At 39.6% G+C, this 20,905-nt stretch overlaps 1 protein-coding gene across 1 annotated transcript in view; it reads right to left on the bottom strand.

The window, feature by feature from the left end:
- Positions 1–467: 467 nt before the first annotated feature.
- Positions 468–20,905, bottom strand: part of crtc3 (CREB regulated transcription coactivator 3) — a 39,488-nt gene continuing 19,050 nt past the window's right edge. Inside the window, exons 5-15 of the mRNA XM_083900768.1 lie at positions 19,850–19,912; positions 17,277–17,380; positions 12,800–12,838; positions 12,626–12,711; positions 10,583–10,632; positions 9,425–9,645; positions 7,983–8,218; positions 6,997–7,170; positions 5,773–5,853; positions 4,770–4,977; positions 468–3,127 (exon numbers count right to left, since the gene is read on the bottom strand). Coding sequence (XP_083756894.1) covers positions 2,922–3,127; positions 4,770–4,977; positions 5,773–5,853; positions 6,997–7,170; positions 7,983–8,218; positions 9,425–9,645; positions 10,583–10,632; positions 12,626–12,711; positions 12,800–12,838; positions 17,277–17,380; positions 19,850–19,912 — 1,468 coding nt within the window. The 3' untranslated portion in view covers positions 468–2,921. The remainder of the gene's footprint in view (positions 3,128–4,769; positions 4,978–5,772; positions 5,854–6,996; positions 7,171–7,982; positions 8,219–9,424; positions 9,646–10,582; positions 10,633–12,625; positions 12,712–12,799; positions 12,839–17,276; positions 17,381–19,849; positions 19,913–20,905) is intronic.

Genomic DNA, 20,905 nt, shown 5'->3' on the forward strand with positions numbered 1-20,905 from the left:
ACATACATTGCTAAATATAATGTTAAAAAGTGAAATGTATGTTGTTTTAACAATAAACTATCACATTATAACGTGATAATTATCTTGCTGGCATCAAATACGCTTCTATACGTGACGACAAAGAAATCACCCAAAAATATTTTCTTATTATTTTTTGAAGAAATAAAACAGGTAAGGGAAATAATAAATGTTGGTGTTGTCAAGCTCTGTGAGCAAAGTATCTTTTTAAAAATATAACCTCATGACAGTCTTAAATCTACGTGTTACACTGCTGCCATCTATTGGTAGAAACACGCACTGCATCCTCTTAACAGCTCAGAACCTTTTCTTTTGTCTTACACAGTAAAGAGTTTTATTGTTTATATTAAATCAGAAAGATGAGCACTATAACATTAGTTACAAACTAAGAACGTTACAAATTCAAAAAAAAAAGAAAGAAGTAGTAACTCTAATGAACAAAAACATTCTTTAAATAACAGAACTGTACATATTACTATGCAACTAAAAGGTAAGACGACACAAAAATAACAGAAAACCCCCTAATGAAACTAAAAAACAAACAAACACAGGCAGTTAGTACCAAACAGAGCTAAAGCTAACGGTAAGTGATTATTATGGGCTGTTACACATGACTGCTGAAATATGAAAAGTCAAGATACAACAAAGTAAGGCAGCAGAAGGCAGAAGTTTTACACTGCAGGAAACGGGCTGGGACAGAGACAAAAATATATATATTATATCATATCATAAACAACGGAGCATTAAACTGCAACATGGCTCTATCACGCACCCCCACTATGCTATAGAGTTAACAACAGAGCAGGTAAAAAAATAAGTTTGAACAGCTAAAACTGGATATAAACTGAAAGAACAGCCTTATTACGACCCAAACCCCCACTTTCTCTCACATGACAGATAATCTCTCACACGGTCAAAAAGATCCGCGTCTGTACAGGTACGACACCCTCAGACTGAAAAGTGTAACACAAAATAAAAAGGTTTCAAAGCAGACACTCCTCCATCAGCGCGAGCATCGACACAAACTGTGGACAATGGACATAATGTAATATAGCAAAATTTTTATCCTGAAAACGACAGGATGAACCTGAAAGCCACGTTACGCACTGCATAATCTTCACCTGCTCAACAGGCTTCGCTCGTTTAGAAAAAAAAAGAAATATTGCATAGCTAAAAAAGGAGAAGAGTGCAGCTCTGACGTTATTAAAATAAACACACAGTAGGGGGCACTCAATGCCCTCAATGTTCCACTTGTTACATAATCAACTGCAACTGTGATTTCTTTACAGAAACATACAAACGTGTCACATCAAAATGAAACACCTGCCTCTGGTGACTATTTATACTCATTTACTGTATATAAACAGTATTTTTTTTCTATCTTATTAATGGCTCCATTAAATATCTTTGGAATATCAGGTAATAGTAAAAAAAACATCTTTTACCTGACGTAAATATATATTAGCCTACACATTGTGAACCAATTAGTGCAAAAGAGATTAAGTGCAATGTTACATGATGTCCGCTGTCCACGCGGTCGCAGTCTGCTCACTTTCACTGTTAAGCCACAGGGTGTGTGTGTGTGTGTGTGTGTGTGTGTGTGCTGTCATATACATGTCATATACAAACACCAGATACATGGGGCAATAATCCATCCACATTAGCACAGCGCATGCCCTTATTCACAACATTTAAAGCGTTTCGACGAGCCAGTAAAAAATGTAAAATACATAATATGCAATGAATGTACATAAAGTATTTAAAAAAAGAAGAAGAAGAAGAAACACATGAAAAATGTGAAGTTCCTTTCTTAAATTTGACTTTGACACCGTCCCAGTCCTGTCAGAGGAAAACACAGCCGACTCGTCTGTGTCACAGGAAGAGGGGGGAAAATATAGAAGTCATTTCATACATTTTAGAGTTATATTTCTGAATTAAAAATCGGAAAAAAACAAACATCTGTTCTCTTTATAATATTTTGAATCTCATATCTTTGTAAACAGTTTGCCCTTTTTTGTCTCTGGGTATTGCGTGTGCGTGTATATATGTACACACACATACATACACACGGCGCACACATACATATACATATATATATATTTATAAATCTTGTGGCGTACATTTTTTTAAAAACAATACCAAAAAAATATTTTTTTTTAAAGATAAAGCTCAAATTTCTTTCATCTTCATTTCTACCATGATTGTTTGAGAGCTTAACTTAGCCGTGGCACAGCTGGATTTCATTTCACCTGAAGAAAACCTGAGCTGCCAGATGTTTCGCCTCACGACTCGTGACGCGTCGGCGCTCAGCTGTGAGCGTTACCTCGGCTCCCTTTTGCTGATATATCGGAGCAGAAAAAGTTAATGGTGTGTTGGCATTTCTGTGTTCCTTCAGTGCTGCGATGGGGTTGCTATGGTACGTAACCATGGCGATGAGGTTGCCATGGCTTCAAGGGGGGTGCAAGCTGGTGATGAGAGAGAAAAGAAAGTGGGGGGGACTTACAGCTTGTTGCTGTAATCGTCTTTGCATTTCCGTGTTTGTCCGAATCCTTTTTTTGGTTAGAGATGCAGGGGTCCCAGAGCTGGACCTGGTCTTTGCTCCGAGCGTTGAGTCCAAACCCAAAACTGGATCCTTAAAAAAACACAAGCTTGAGCACAAGTGAAGGTAACTTCCATGAAGCAGGAGTAAACAGTGTTTGTTCACAAGTCCCCTCCTTAAAAAGACTGTATACGTGATGTTTCACATTGACTGAATCTCAGTGGCAGTGGGTGCATGCAAAGTGTGCCTACAGAGAGTGTAAGCATGCATTTTCAGGTTTGAACACTCTGTACACTACAAATCCATATGTGTGTGTGTGTGTGTGTGTGTGCGTTCTTCAAACTGCTGACACTTTTTTTTACATTCAGAGTCTGTCACTGCGAAAAGTGTCCTCCACAGATGGGTCTGGTAGCACCATGTCTGGATCGCTGAGCATGTTCAGACCGTCCAGGCTGAGGGGCTCGATTCGCAGCTCATCCTCCAATGGGAAGCCTCCCTCTGGGTCGAAACATTCAGGCACTGAAGAGAGCGCGTTGCTTATATCCTTTGACAGACTGGGGTTGGAGTCGTCTGAGAGTGAGAGTGAGAGGCAGGGAACAGATGATGACATCAAGTAAAAACACTGGATAAACTTCATTTATAACTGTTGTGCTGGAAGTTTAGCCATAATTAGACCCAAACATTGGCACTAGGAGCTGAACATGACCATGAAAGTGTGCTAATATTACTAAACGTCAACATACCTAACTCACCCACCAAAAAATACAAGCTGCTCTGCAGACAAGATTTCTTGTTCAGGAAAGAATCACGTATCATACTTCTACAACTGTGTAAATTCGTTATCCAACTGCGTAACCACGGAGACCCCTCGAGCCTTCATAGTTCTCCTTCGTGGTGCCGGACACGCACTGCAATTTCCCCGCCCGATCAGTAGTGGTCACTACGCAAGGTTGTTGTGCTTCTGACTACAGTGAGCAATGGCGTCCGAGAGAGAAAGATTGTTGTTGTTGTTGCAGCTGAATAACATTGAAACAGTGGCCGTTTCTGACCAGAAATAAATATTTTTCTGTGTCCAGGAAAGCAGTTTTAAGATCATTTGAGGCGAGAAATTTGAGGACCAATCGCAGCTCTTGCCGTCTCCGTTGTCCCTTGACAGAGTGATGGACACTCAAAAAATATTTTGTGCAGCCGGAGAAGACGGAGTGGCTCTCTGACAGTCTCTCCGGCAACGTAGAGGGGTCTCCGTAACCGAGGTAGAGCACTTTACGCAGGAGTATAAATTGGGCTTAACATGAGAACACACTCAAAGTCTGCTGTGATCTACACAGCCCCCCCTAGGGGGGGCGTGTTGCAATGCCAGGGGGAACATGCTGCACATCCACATCCACAAATTGATGCACTTTAAAATCTTTTCCGTTACAGACTAAAAAACAATGTTAATTAAGTTATTCTTTGTTGTAAGTTTATCTAAATTGGGGTGCAAAATGTTTTCTTCATTCTAAAGGGGGCATAACAGAAAACAACTGAGAAGCACTCGATTAAATGCAGAAGTTAAGTTCACTATCATATTGGTGTGCAAAAATAACTAATTCTAAATGTGTTGAGCACTTTCTTTTTTGTATTGCACATTTATAAAATTTGGGATTAATAGTCACTATGTTTATGTGAATGTTCTATCTGTTATAATTGTTCATTCGAAATCTCTTCCTCCAGATTAAATCAACCCATTATCAAAATAAGGAACAGGTTATAAATAAACAAACTGACAATATCAATCGGGACATAGAGCATGTGAAAGATCCCGGCTGGATCTTTCTGTCGGAGCAGTAATTAAAAATGTTACGCAACTCATTAAGATCAACAACTGACTGTGTGAGACATTACATACAGATCTTTTTGCTTTTTTCGTTAACACTTTAGATTAGGGAACACATATACACCATTAACTAGGTGCTTACTAACATTTATAAGTAGCATACTAGCCCTTTATTAGTAAGCACCTTATTCTATAAAACCTTTTTCTACCTCTATTAGGACATGAATTAAGATTTTTCCTACATAAGGTGTTAATATGTGCTTTTTACTAATAAAGGGCTATAATGCAACTTATAGTAAACACCTAGTTAATGGTGAATACGTGTTCCCTAATCTTTTTTCTTATATACTTCATTTTCAGTCGTACAGTTCAGCAAACCCATCTGAACCGACTCACCAGTGAGAATGATGTTGGGTAGCCCGCCGCTGCAGTTGGAGTACAGCATGTTGGACCTCATGTGCATCGGGTCCTGCAGGCTGCCGTGGCTGCCGCCCAGTCCTGCGAGCGCCGCCTGGGAGTAGTAGAGCGAGGAGGCGGAAGGATCAAAGCAAGAGCCTCCTGCTGTGGAGCTCATCGTGTTTTCCAACAGACTGAACTGGTCCAACTGGACAACAGATGGCGACGGGAAAACGACGATCGAAAGGAAAAAAACAACAACACAAGATCCAGTGAGCTCAAATGTTGACATATTCACTCAACGTATTTCATGTGATATTTTTAAGTGGTTTCGCATTATTACCACTAGAGCTGCAACTAATGATTGTTTTCTCGATTGATCGAGAAATCGTTTAAAACATGGTGATCAACCTGGAGAAGATGATCTTGAATGTCTTGTTTTTGTCCACAAACATAAAATGAATCACTTTGAATGATTTCTTTGTTTTATGGAGCAAAGAAAGGAAGAAAATATTCACATTTGAGAAGCTGAAACAAGCAGAAATCTTGTTTTAATCAAGCTTCCAACCGATTCATCGATTATCAAAACAGTTGACGATTCATTTAGTCATCGATTAATGATCGATTTCAGCACAGTTCCAGCTCAAATTACCATTCACACAGAGAAATGCTCTTGCAGGACAAAAATCATAGCATAACAGACATTTCTCCAACTGTAAAAATTCCAAGGAATTTCTCGTCTGGATCAAATTGATTGTTTTAACATGCTTGTGTAGATGATTTGCATATGTGTAAGATTCAGCTCAGTCAGGGTCAAAAATGGCTGTGTCAGAGCTTAGTGATGTTACCCATGACAATGTTCCACTATCAAAACTACACATCTTCACATCCATGTCATCAATTACAGACGGGGGATAAATGCAATGATTAAAAACAGCTAACTTTTTATGAAAAATATGCAAACAACATGTACACCGTCTTGTGCATGTTTGTCTGCCCGTACCTGATTGAGGAGGGTCTTGGTCTGGCGATTGGTGAACTGGGGCTCCATGAAGGGGTCGTTGAAAATCGCCATATTGTTGTGCTGTGAGGGAAAACCAAGAGCCTCAAAACATCAGACTCTGATCAGCAAATGGTCAAGTTTGCATGCAACAGACAACCGTCCTGTCCACCACAGATCTCGTTTAGTGACCAGCAACAGCAAAAGACATATATATAGATATTTCTTCACGCAGCCAGTGTTGTGTTATAAAATGCATGAAACCACAGCAGGTGAACACCGTTCTCTTAATTGTTTTTGCGAGAGAATAACACTATAACTCAACTTGTCAAAAAACATAATGAAAGCAAGGCTTACAGTGCACACATATAAACACAGCTGGTGTTGTTTTTCTTTGGCTATTATATTTTATAATTAGTTTTGACAAGGACAAGTTTGTGCCAAAAAAGCACCGAGGTGGAAAAAACGAGGCGCGATTAGCGGTTAGGCAATGATACAAGCCTTGAGATCACCTGCAAGTATAATCTAAAAAAACACAATTATCGTAAAAGGCAAAAAAATAAAGTTTTAGTGGCTGCAACATTTTTAAAGTTTCTGAGAACAGAAACACATAATTGAACAGTAAATAATTGGGAATCTCGAGATCTCGACTTTGAAAACTCGAGATTTCAAGTTTTTTTTTAATCATTTTTTTTCTCTCATGTCACTTCGGGGGCTCCCCATGAATGAACAATGTAAATTATTATTTTTTTTAAAATAATAATAATAGTAATAAAAATAACACGTTAGATTAGGGAACACATATTCACCATTAACTTGCATACTAGCCCTTTATTAGTAATCATTAAGCATGTATTAACATCTCATTCTACATAACCTTATTCTACCTCTATTACGACATGAATTAAGATTGTCCTACATAAAATGTTAATACATGCTTAATATTTACTAATAAAGGGCTATTATGCTAATTATATATGATAGCAAGCACGTAGGTTATGGTGAATATGTGTTCCTTGATAAATATCGGCTCAATGAATGAGCCTGACGGTCACACTCTTGTACAGATAAATACAAATAAATGTGGATTTCAACAGAATAACAATGCTGAAATCTAACTTCCCACAGTAATTTCCACACCACAATAAACACTGTTGAGTTTATGTGTGTTTTGTATTCACCGGGACTCATATACTCTTCTCAAAAAGCAGTTTTTAAAGGACTTACTTGGCCCGTGCTAAAATCCAGTGGGATGCCATGGAGAGGGGAAATAGGCTGCTGCTGCTGCTGCGACTGTTGCTGGCGTTGTCGTCCCTGATCCACTGCATGTTGGGGCTGTTGGTAGAGCGGGTAAGGTGGGGGCGGCTCCCTTGGCATGTTGCTGGTATCCAAAGCAACTCCCTACACGGGACAGAGAGAGCCAGCAGGAGTCAGTAAAGACTTGGGTCTTTATTCATTTTGACTGTAGAGTCATTACTCAAATACACCGTCTCCATTAAAAAACTAGTGCATCTTTGAGGAATCTTTACTAGATTTCACTTTTTTTTAGTTACATAAGTGCAAAACAGAACAATGTTCCCTGACTGCTACTTTAAAAATGCAACAACCAAACAAGATAACAGAGTAAGGGGTTTATTGTGCTGATGGTTTGTTCCTTTTTCAACATCCTTAGCATTTGCAACAAATGTGACTAGAGCTGCAACTATTATTGACCTCCTCCAAGGAGGTATATGTTTTGTTTGTCTGTTAGCAACATAACTCGAAAAGTCACAGACGGATTTGGATGAAATTCTCGGGTGTGATCCGTGGGGGGGGGGGGTGAGCTGCCTTGGCGTGTGTGCTTTTCTAGTTTTCGTAATTGATTAATCTGTCAATTGTTTTCTCGATTAATCGCTTGGCAGAAAATCTTCAATAACGGTGATCAGTGTTTGTCGAACCTGGAAATGTTCTCGAATGTCTTGTTTTTGTCCACAAACCAAAATGATTCAGTTTTAATGATTTCGTTGTTATGTGGAGCAAAGAAACGAAGAAAATATTCACATTTAAGAAGCCGAAACAATCAGGAATCTTGTTTTAATCATGAAAAAAGCTTCAAACCGATTAATCGGATATCAAAATAGTTGACGATTAATTTAGTCATCGATTAATTGTTTCAGCTCAAAACATGACACCTAAAACTAGCCATCATATCGGACTGACTGTGTCACTTTTACCTGTGTGATGGGAGACAGTGAAGGGGACATGGTGGGGGACAACTGCTTTGCCAGACCCCTGCGCTGCTCGCTGCCTGGAGACAGCGTTAGGGGGCTGATGGGAGTCTGCCGTCGCCGTGGGGAGTTTCCGGACAGTCGCAGTGACGAGTTGATGGAGGGATTGCTGAGCGATGACTGCAGCTGGCAGTTGTTTAGGGACGCTTGAATTGAGGGATTGCTGAGAGAGGAGGAGAGTCCTGCAAGGACGATAAAGACAAAAACATGTAAGCAGAGGGACCGGCAGACATACAAAGCATCTGAGCGCTTTACATGGAGACTAACAAGGCAGTGAATCCAAAAGCCAGAGAACAAGATGAACATGTGGAAGTTATGATGTAATTATGCACTCCATTTTCCAGTATGCTTTCCAGTCTTCTACCCAAAACACAAGACTTTATTGTGTGATGGGAAGGAGAGACGGTTGGATAGCAAAGGGAAGGAAAGGGAGAGAACAGAGTGAAACCGAGGGAAAAGAAAAGAGCTGCTTGTAGTGAGCCAAAACAGGGTCAAAGTTCCTCTGTCACTTGGGTGCTTGGCCAAACTGAACCGTGTTCGTCATGGGAGCCGAACCACACATCCTACTCACACAACACAGAGAGGAAACACTGAGAGAGCAGTGGAGCAGTGGTGGGTGTGATCAGATCAGGCAGCAATGTTCAGAGCAAGGAAGCAGGAGACAGTGAGAGTATTCAATGAGCTGCTAATAATGCATGGTTGGGTTCGCTGGCAGGGAAGGAAACATGGAACCGGCTTAATACACTGGAACGTTGGTTTCTCAACGTTAGAAGTGGGATAAACTTTGTGGTTATTAAACCAACAAACACCAGAATCATAAAGATGACGAGTCACTTCCAATGAAATGGCCAGATTTAATTATTGACTGTGAGATGGGACACATTTTGAATGAATGAATTAGATATTCTATTGGAGACTTCACATAGCAAAATTCTAGCAAGATGACAAAATGTTTATAATTGCAGCAACATAAATACACGCTATAAAAGAAAATAAAGAAACAAACTGCCTGTGAACTAAATATGGTTAGTTAGAAGTGACAAGAGAAAAAAAATGACGGGAAAAAAATGGATAAAAAAAACTTCAAATCTAGAGTTTCAACGTCAAGATCTTGAGTTTCCAAAAAAATATGAATTTTTTTTTTTTTTACATTTTTGTCTTTTTTTTTTAAATCTCAAGTTTCAAAGTCGAGATCTCCAGTTTCAAACTTGAGATTTCCAAAAAATTGAGGAGAAAAAAAAAATCATATTTTTTTTGGAAACTGCCGATTTCACGTTATTTTTCATCAGTTTTTTTTCGGGGCTCCGTAATTTAAAGAATAAAGAAACAAACAAAAAAACATATTACTAGAACAGGACGGACAGGACAGACGTGTATAAACCACCCACCCTGTGAATTCCCAATACCTAAGTGCATCATGGCGGCAGGCAGATTTCCAGTGCTGCTGCCTCCGCTGAGGTTCGGGTACCCTCCATTGTCGTCAGGATCCAGTGGGGTGGAGAGAGGAGAAGGGAAGTGCAGGTTGCTTAGGTCAGGCAGAGAGCCGCCCGTATTTAATGAGCCCTGGTAGTGGGAAAGTCCAAGGTTCTGCTCTGGAGATGGGAATATACTGCGGAGAAGGCAAACAGAAAACATTTGATTCATCAGAGAGAACACTGATGTTCACATCTGTTTGAACTTAAAAATAGTGTACAATTAAAACAAGAGTCCCTAACTATGCTGTTGTCATTTCAAACTGACAGGACTCATTACCTCCTATCCAATTGTCCCAGGCTTGTTTTTTTTTCCCTACCCGATCTCCATTTCCTCAATTATTTCTCCAATTTCCACTCCTCACTTGCCACATTAACAGTATATGAGCATCAACTGTGACTCATTGTTGTCTGTCCAAACACACACACACACATGCACGCACACACACACACACACAAACTGGCACAACAAACGTATAAATATTGGTTCTGTCGCAGTCAGAGAAAGAGAAAGCATGAAACACACAGGCCAAAGCAGCTTGGTGCTGGTGACAGAGGCATATGCTTTGAATTTATCATTCTGTTCAGTCATTCATCTCCAGACTAGTCAAAGGGGCAATCTCTACTCAGAAGTATGTATTGTTTTCTGTATCAAAAATGATTATTGATACAGCAAAGCCACAGAACTGTAAGTAAAAACTGGCATCTGTTTAATCATAAGTCATAACATGACATCAGAGGCCTTCTACAATGTGAACAGACTTAGCAAACTGGTGGTGAACAATGAGGATGGAATGTGATGACTATGTTTCTCTTACTATAAAAAGATTAGAGGTGTTAAGAGGAACACGGGCATCCTGTTTGACAAGGTGGACAATGTGGAGCTTTTCATTTCTAGGATTTACTACAGGAGTGATACACCTGTATCCTGAATATTTTGAATGACAGTCTCGTAGCATTAACATGTGATGTGTAACTTAACCTGAAAGGGGGGAGGGAGGGGACAAAAGACAAAAACATATTTTCAAATGATGATGAAAAAAAGAGATCATGTGTTTCTCTCTTTAGACTTACTTGATTCCAGGCACTTCACAGGATTTGGGCCTTGATGTCAGAGACTGGACCTGAGACGGAAAAAAAAGGTGTGTGCTAAAAGCTAACTCATATTCTAAAAAGTAAAAACACTCATATCACCAATTTGTGCTTTGTGCTTAAATCAGAATTAAAATTCAACTCTCAAGTAACAGTAGTCCCAGGTTGATAGACCTGGAATCCAACCCTTAAAAGAAGAGTTAATACCTACTTCAATATCCACCATGTTGTGCCACCATGTTTGTTTACTAAAGGTATTTAGTAGTTGTAATATGCACTTTGACCCCGAAAACGTCACCAAGTCCTATACCCTAGTGCTCTAAAACAACAACAAAACAATGGAAACTAGATACAGTTCAGACACTAGTGATCTTTCTGCCCCAAAATCTATAGTGTTTATCTAGCAAGAATCACATTTCCACCATCGTGGGACAAGTTCCTTGTAAAATACAGGTTTTCAAGTGTGAACAATAGACATTAGCATTGGAAAGAGCTTCACCCATGTGCATCGTTGCCACGTATTGATGACTCATCCTAGATTGCAATGGTTCTGCTCATCACTGGTTGATTTGCTGACTGGCAGACGAGAGGATCTGAGACACTTGAATGGAACCAGTTTAAGAACAAGTGCTAATTTAATATGTACACTCCCATTCAAAAATTTGGGGTCACTTAGAAATGTCCTTATTTTTGAGGGAAAAGCACAAAAATGAATATAACATTAAATGAATCAGAAATACACTCTATACATTGATTATGTGGTAAATAGTGCTGTCAAACGTTAACGCGTCAACGGTGTTTAACGGCGTTAACGCACGGCACGTTTCCATGACGACTGACTGGAAAAAGACGCGTGTGACGTCATGTTTACGTGACTCTGGATTGTTAAAATGAGTCTCTAAAGTAACGCTAAACTTTAAAAACAGAGGCACACATACACAGTACACAGGTACGCTGGTTACTTGTAGCGCTGCTCTTTTCGTTTAATAAACAGACCGCTCCAGTTCGACTGTAGGCGTGCTAACGGCGCTAAAAGGAGCTAATGCAGCTAACGGAGCTAACTGGTAAACGGTGCCTGGACTCCAGTGTCGCGACACGTAACCATGACGTTGTGTGTGTCTATTTCCGGTCAGTTGTCATGGAAACATGTCAACGCGCGTTAACCTTTTGCACAGCGCTAGTGGTAAACGGCTATTCTAGCTGCAAACGTCTGGTTCTTAATGGAACATGTACATAGGCGTATAGAGGCCCATTATCAGTGTTCTAATGGTACATTGTGTTTGCTAATCGCGTTAGAAGGCTATTGGATGATTAGAAAACCCTTGAAAAACCTTGTGCAATGATGTTAGCACAGCTGAAAACAGTTTTGCTGGTTCTTTGACGAAAGCAAAGTTTGAAGGGCAACATTATTATTTTGAATAAAAATCATTATTTCTAATCTTGTCAATGTCTTGACTACGTTTTCTATTCATTGTGCAACTCTTTTGATGAATAAAAGTGTGACTTTTAATGGAAAACACAAAAAATTGTAAAGGTGACCCCAAACTTTTGAACGGTAGTATTTGTGGCGCTTTCTGGAGTCATATTGGGAAGATAACATGAGGAAAAGACTAAAAAACAACTGGCAACTGAAAAATGTCTTCTTATCGTTACATGACTGTTGTTATTCAAAAATGGAATCCTTTTCACACCTAGTGTGACACAGCATTTATGATGTTGACACCGTCAGTCCAAGAAATCCGTCTGTGGCTCATCCAAACCCAATCGCACTCTAACCATCATACAGGAAAGACTGGCTCGACATCGTGGCTCATATGACACCACTAAGGCATGGCAGGATATTAATGTATCACAATAACCTTTTCAGAAATAATTGTAGGTTCTATTCTGTCATTACAGTCATTTGTAAGTTTGTAATGTAAGCGTGGCAATAATGCAGCGAACGCCACGGTACACGGACACTGATCTGCTTGCAAGCAACAACATGGCAATGATGTAAAAACCACAAATGAGTGGCAGTCTCACCTTCTTGGCCTCCCATAGTTGCTTAGGAAGGGGCTTATTGACACCGATTAGGCTCTCCTCGTTAGTCAGAGTGGGAAAGGAGAAGACTGCAGAGAAAAGGGCACACTTCCATTAAATAGATATTCAACATATAAAATATAAACTCTATTATATCAAAAAAGAAATGCAACTCACTATCTCCAGAGCCGTCCACCTCTGCCTCATTTACACTTGCTGAATGCCAGCCTCCAAAGAAACAAAGAAACAAGAAAAGGAGAGAGGGGGGGGGAGGGAAGGGACGACAGATTGTGGAATAAAGAAAGACATGAAAACATTTGCAGAGGAACATTAGAGGATATTCAATATTAACCAGCTGCCTGAATTATTCCAGCATGTCTGGAACAATAATCAGTCCTTCTGACAGGAACAGACCCGTTTGAACACTGCAATTACTGTGCAGTTTAATAAACACAACAGCTGGGCATCTGGCATCACGTTATTAGTTACAGAGTTGGAGTCGACGGGTGAAGGGGGGTCACAGACCAATGAGGAATAAAAAGAAGGCCATTGTTTTTTTTTCTCGTGCCACAAAGAGCCTCATTCTTTTCCTCTTTACTGTACACTCGATGCCAGACACACATGCTTTGTCTTTTCCTCCTTTTAACTGTTGCCTATTCTGTGTCTAATTCTTGTGTTAAGCAACACTATGCTTCCTGTGAACTCTGTTGCCTATTAGAGAGTTGTTTTTTTCTTTCTCTTGATGTTCTTCTTCAAGTCTTCTCATCACTGAACCCAGCTTCTTTTACATTAGCCTTTGATCCGCTGCCCATCCGTTCCTTCTCCTTCTATGTCTCCCATTCACTCTGGGGCTTATTAATTTTAAGAGGGTGCTGGAAAAGATGGAACAATAATGTAATACAATACTCTCATATGATTTCCAAAAGTGTCCAGTTACTGTTGCTTGCAAAAGTGCAACTGGGAAAAGAAAATGGCTCGGTTGTATTCTGGGCTGGATCAATTCCACCATTCATTACATTCAATGTGTGTGCAGTGTAGTCAAAAATAAGAAAAAAAATATGTATCTCTCTATGCTGCTAAAGTGAACAGATTCATTTCAGCTCGGCAACAAAAAAATGACATTAAAAATGATGCGACGTCTTTCCAATGTGACGGTGTGAGGGTGCTTTCACACCTACAGTGGTGTGGTTTGGTTTGTTTGCGTAGGTGTGAATGTTATCTCTCTCCTTTGGTGTGCACCAAATCAACCAGTCCTAGACCTGCCTGAAGGGGTGGTCTCAGACTGCTTTATCCACCCTACTTTCACACGTTCCTCTGGTTTGAAAGCAATCAAATGGGACGAAACGGTATAGTTTAATGCATTATGGGTATGAGATACGGGATAACCCCAGATTTCCACCGGAAACCTCAGTGGCGCGGATTTGCGCCGTTCTCTGCCAGCTTCAATCCCCACCGGGCGTGTTACGGCTGCGCAGCGCTGCAATTGAACTATAGGTGTGAAAGCGCCCTGAGTCACAGCTGCAATTCCTAGTTGGGCGTTTAAAAACAGCTAAAAGACGAAGAAGCCCCAACATGAAACAATTTGATGTTGTAGCCTCCTTAAGAGGACAGGATATGCAGCCTTCACAGATATGTGCGCTATGCACTGGTGGAATACTGTATATACAGCAGTATGCAGGTTATGCAATACAACTGTACTGTATAACTTTGTGATACTGTGCAGGCAGCTGAGTTTATTTTTAGTGAAGTTGAAATTGCTGGCTGGACAGTTAGATAAATATTGATTAATCAATTAGTAAGTTAATTATGTAATACACTATAGTTCATAAGTTGGGGGTCACTTAGAAATCATCTGGTTTTTAATGGAATATGTACATAGGTGTATAGAGGCCTATTTCCAGTGTTCTAATGGTACATTGTGTTTGCTAATCGCGTTAGAAGGCTATTGGATGATTAGAAAACTCTTGAAAATCCTTGTGCAATGATGTTAGCACAGCTGAAAACTGCTGTTTTGCTCGTTCTTTGACAAAAGCAAAATTATTATTTTGAATAAAAATCATTATTTCTAATCTTGTCAATGTCTTGACTATATTTTCTATTCATTTTGCAACTCTTTAGATGAATAGAAGTGTGACTTTTAATGGAAAACACAAACAAATTGTATAAAAAGACTGCACTAGTTACTGATTCCTACATGTCAATATTCTGTTGTTTTCTTAGATCTCTGTGGTAGCAAACTGATTATCTTCTGGTTTTCCAGTGTTGGTCTGACAGATCGAGACATTAAACAATGCTACTCGGGACTCTGGACAGTATTATTAGTACATCAATCCATAATTTGAATAATATTTAATTACAATCTGCCAAAAAAGACAGGAGCAATAATGAGTATCAAATGCCCTATATCAGCTATTTTTTACAAGCAAAACAAATACACCCAGACTTTCAACTGGGTCTAAGGTGAGCCATTTGAAGCTCTGCTGTACTAGGTTTATTCTGTTTGTTCATGAAACTCATACTTGGCCCAGATCTTAAAGCAATATCCTGTTTAAGCTTGTTGGCTAAACACACTGAGTAGTAATCCAGTGGAGGAGCACTTCTCTTCTCACTGATCCATCCACTTCATCAGCACTGACATCGAACAAAGGTGACAAACAGTCACAAACACTCCGTTAGATGGGAGTGATGGGACGGAGAGTGTCGAAACATATAGAAAGATTCATTATTTGACTTAAGAGTAATGATTTTTCTTTGAGCCATGTACAAAGACACAAACTGAACATCTGTGTCTGCCTGACAGTGAAATGTATAACTGAACTGAGAGGTTCTATGGGTCTGTAAAGCAGCTGGCTGCATGGACTGTGCTCTCTGTTAATAAATAACTGGAGGAACAGAAACACAAACACCATAAACTCTCATGATTACTATGACATAGACCCAGTATAGGAGCGGCCTGGATACTCTATGTGACATGGAGGGTATTTTGCCTTTTAGTCATGCCAACTCTGCACTGCCAAGCAGCTGCACCACTGATCCATACGTCTCCATATAAGTACATCATAATATTGCCAGTGTAAATATTCAACCGTTTTTTTGATCCGTCAGATTCTGCACTGCTGCTCACGGTAATTCACACTTATGGCATTAAACTCTATTTTATATGCACACCTGTCACTTCTTCGGGTACGCCCGTTCAACTGGCTTTTCAAGCTAATATCTTATCAGCCGATTTTAAGACAGTAACTCAATGCTCACTGATGCCAGACGCCAGAGAAGAGTGAGCAGACTGGTTAAAAAATAATCGGAAAGCAATAGAAAATCAAATAACCACTTGTAATTACCAATGTATTAGGGCTGGGCTATATTAAAATATAATCTCCTTTTTTTAAATGACCAATTTTACCTTTCTTTTAGTCTCTTCTGTAGTGAAATTAATAATAGTTTGGCTATTGATGTCATGGTAAATTTTCTTCACTGAGCAAATTAAATAATAAATACAAGTAAAAAGAATAATATAGATAGAGGGGGCAAGCATAGAAGTCAAGGCGGTAGCACCCTATTGAACCTACTGTTGTAGTCATTGGTCATATGGGCAGATCCTGGTGTGATTGTCGATATCCGACAGTGGATAACCCATCCATCCATCCTTCTACCGCTTTATCCTCCATAGGAGGGTCGCAGGGGGGAGTTGTGCCAATCTCAGCTGACATAGGGCGATAGGCGGGGTCCACTCTCAGAATTAAAAGTGCCATGTAGAACCATATATGGTTCTTCGGCTTGTCCTCATAGGAGAACCTTTTTTGGCTCCAGGTAGAACATTTTTATAAAGGTTCCACCTGGAACCCTTTTGGAGGGTTCCAGGTGGAACCCTTTTAAAACCCTTTATTCAGAAAAGGGGTTTAAAGGGCTCTCTGGATCAAAATGGTTCTTACTGGAACCATTAGTGCATGAAAAACCCTTTCTTTGGGAAAGGGTTTTTCTGAAGCAAATGGTTCCAGGTAGAACCTCAGCCCTTGTAGAAGGACCCTTTTGGAACCCTTATTTCTAAGAGTGTAGTCATTGGTCATATTGGCAGATCTTGGTGTGTTTGTCGATATCCCACAGTGGATAACCCAACTACACATCCATCTTGTACCACTTTATCCTACATAGGAGAGTCACGGGGAGAGCTGTGCCAATCTCAGCTGACATAGTGTGATAGGCGGGTACACCCTGGACAGTTTGCCAGTCCATCACAGGGCCACATATAGGGACAAACAACCATTCAACCACTCCCTCTCACACCTACGGTCAATTTAGAGTCTCCAATTTACCACAATGGTATTTGCAGAAAGGCCCTAGTGGATAATCCTGTGGATAACCATAATAAAATCAACTGAGCTTTCTGTGTTTCCAAGGGTGTTTGGGCTACAACGCATTTTTTATATGAATGAACAGCTAAGAAAATACCAACCACACAATATAAAACCCCACACCACATTGACCTAAAGCAATGATCAGCTAGAATACTGAGAGCATTATCCTCTCCATTAAATTAAGCGTGAAACAACAAAATTGGTCAAATAACAGATTTCAGAATAGCTCTTGAAAGACATGACGGATTTAAAATGTTTAGACGCAGGTGAGCGTCGAGTGTTGCGTGTGTCACTCTCACCATTACGCTGAGGGAGACCTCGACCCATGTGCTGGTTCATGCCAAAGGGGTCCTGAGGGTTTGGGTTCATCACGCTCGTATGCAGAGCAGAGTCTGAATTGGTTCTGTGTAGGAGGAAGAGGGAAAATTATGCAAAGTGTTCCAGCACCTTGGATAGAAGCAGATGATTTCTCAGGACCATAAGGTCAGTGAGTCATTCTGCTTCCTGTTCTGCCTCCACACAGGCTGCAGGCTCACAGTAACCCTCACAAGATAAAACTAAATGTTTACCACCAGTCTGTGATGAAAACACATTCTGAATCACATGTGAAATACTAATAATCCCCTAAAACCCCCGGCTGGCGTTTGTTTTCCCATTATATTGATACTTATGGGAAAATACAGGTAAACTTGCAACTCAGCAAATATGTGTAAAACTTGACATGACATTGAGATTAGTTTTTTTTAATGCAATTTATTAAATATTCAGTTATGAATTTTCTCAACGTGTTTACCTGGAACTAATTTAACAGGAAAACAATGTATATATAGCTACAATGATTATTTTATTTAAAATCTGTATCCGAGTTTAATAGGAGCTATGAATTCACATGCTTGTTCACCTGCCCAGAACAACCCACAAATAGCCTCAGGTCCTACATCACTCCAGCTGAGAGCTCAGTCTAGTACTCTTCATCAAGCCTCAAAGGCTTGTTGCGTCATTAGTACTTTCCTTTGTGGTACATGGTACACTCTTAGAAATAAGGGTTCCAAAAGGGTCCTTCTACAAGGGCTGATGTTCTACCTGGAACCATTTGCTTCTAAAAAACCTTTTCCTGAAGAAAGGGCTTTTCAAGGGTTAATGGTAACACAAATGGTTCCAGTAAGGACCATTTTGATCTAGAGACCTCTTTAAAACCCCTTTTTCTGAATAAATGGTTTTTAAAAGGGTTCTTGGTGGAACCCTTCAAAAGGTTTCCAAGTGGAACCTTTATAAAAAGGTTCTTCCTGGAGCCAAAAAGGGTTCTCCTATGAGGACAAGACGAAGAACCTTATATGGTTCTACTTAGCACTTTTAATTCTAAGAGTGTAGAACATTACCACACTTAAGTTTAGGGCCGTGAAAAACTGATGTAACTATGCTATGGAAATGTGTGAATACAGGAGCATTAAGATGTTCACCAGCTACATCAGATACATGACTCTCTAATCTAAATTTGAAGCACATGTTCTATATAATGTAACCATGGGTTGTTTAATTGTGGGCTTTTATGATATTTTACCAAAGAAATTGTCTTCTTTGAACATTTCTGACTTCAAACATGTACTTATTTGCTGCCTTTAATAGGTGAAAAAGGCTTCAATGACAATAGACTGTAATTTTAGCAACTAACAAAACTGGTCTTTTTTTATATTAACACTTACATAAAAAGAATATAATATAAATAATGTAAAATTCCCAGCATCATACACATTAATTGTGTATAAGCTGCTTTTAGTCGCCATCATCTCCACCAAGGAGGTTATGTTTTTGGTGACATTTATTGTAAGGAGAACTTTTGATTACATTTTCTGGGGAAGCTTGTTATGGGCTAAAAGGGAAAATGATTCATATACAAAAGTGTTGTGACACTGTGGGAAACTGATTGACCATGGTGGAAGTTTGCAATGTCTGGCTGCTTTTTGTAGTTGAATGCTGTCATATGCACGCAGTAGAGATAGCACATCTATTTAAAACAGAGTTGTAGTTGACACTGATGGTTTTCATCAGTCTGTCAGTAAGGTGCAGAATAAGCAAATTTTGAAGACAACTTTCCCACATTGAGGAAGAGTTGCTCACACATTTGATGATTTCAGTTTCAACAACAAAAACAGGACAGACAGAATTCTTAGTCTGACTTCATATATCTTCACTAGAAAGTAGAGCTGTAACGATTAATCGATTACTAAATGAATCGTCAGATGTTTTGATATTCGATTAATTGATTCAAGTGTTTTTTAAAACGCAAGATTTTTCAACACTTTTCTGGTTTCTTTGCTCCATGTAACAAAGAAGTCAATACAATTCATTCATTTTGTGTTGTGGACAAAAAAAAAAAATGGAGAACACCATAATTTCAAGGTTTGGGAAACTGATCAACATTTGTTAACATTGTGGACCAATGAAAGTCATCCATTAATCGAGACAATAATCAACAGATTAATCAATTATGAAAAATAATGGTTAGTTGCAGGCCTACTAGGAAGAAAGCAATACGAGGTCTACGGAGCCTTGACGTAAGACCGTGAAGGAGCCATGACTCCCACAGCTAGGTTAGAAAGAAAGAGAGGAGCTATTGATTAATAATTCAGGAAAAAAAAACAATGAGTGAAAACAGAGAAAAGAATTAACCATACGAGTCTGTGTTGCCCTCTCAGTGCAGGGAAGAGAAGATTGAGATGTTAAAAATCAAGCAGAGATTAACAAATGAAAGTAACCTGGATGTTAGTGCGGCCAGAGAGACTGGGGGGGGGTAACAGAATTGACCTCTGGATAGAGCAGACTGAGGAAAAGACAGCCACAGGGTGAGAGTGAGAGAGGGGTCAAGGGTCACCTGTTGAGTTGGGATAATAATCTAAACCCAGGCCGTTTTTCCTCAGTCCATGGCTGCTGTTCCCTTCAAAGACAGACATAGGAAAAGCATGATAGACACATTTGCTGGGTGAAAACAGAGACCCCTGTCTCAAGTTTAAGAAGGAGAAAACATCTCAGCAATAAAACATGATGAAATGTGTTGGGAAAAATTAGAAGACCCTGGGAAAATAATCTGTCGTTGCACAATACCATATTAAAACGAAGGGAAACAGAAAGACAGATGATAATGAAAAAAAATGAAGACAGACAGAAGCACCAACAGGAAAAATGACTGCAAGCCAGGTTTCTAAACCTGAAGCTGAGGACCTGTAACAAGCTGTACTCCCATATCTGACGGGTGGAGAAAACAAGTGCAACACAACCAGCTCTCTGAGAAATCGGCTGGCCAGGGGAGCAAAAATAACAACTTGATGTGAAGAGTCATTGTGAAAGACTGAAGCAATGAAGTGAGAACAGTGACTGAGTGGATTTTTCTGAAGTGTTCAGCAGGAGAGGGGGTGTTGACTCACTGCCTGAAAACCAGAGGTAGACAGAAGCGTGTTTTTCCTCAAACTGGCCTTCACAAACACAAACGATCCATGTAAGAATTCATTTGGACAGACGACCGTACCCTTTAACAAGCCAGGAGAATAATAACTAACAAATGCATGGTGTAAAAACCGGATAGCAGCTAACGTCCTCTAGTATGAATGAATAAAGGCTTTATTTCTAACATGTGAACATAATACGTTAAAAAGAAAGACGCAGAACTGATTTAATTCTACCTCTTCACCACTATTTAAAGGCGCCATATGTAAGAATGTGGCCAAAAACGGTTACTACACTCAAATTAAAAATACCGAGGTCTTTTAGGTTTCGTTTTCTCCGCCATTGTAGCTCAGACGTAACTGGATGGCAATGATTGGTAGACGGCAGTAGGTGGCGCCACATGCCAAAACATGATTACAAAAAACATTTATGATTTGTGGTCAGCAAAAGATTTTTTTTTAATGCAAATATTTTGGCTGTACTGTTG

Source organism: Microchirus variegatus (genome assembly GCF_963457635.1).
Source record: "Microchirus variegatus genome assembly, chromosome: 14".
In the NCBI taxonomy this organism is placed as follows: domain Eukaryota; kingdom Metazoa; phylum Chordata; class Actinopteri; order Pleuronectiformes; family Soleidae; genus Microchirus; species Microchirus variegatus.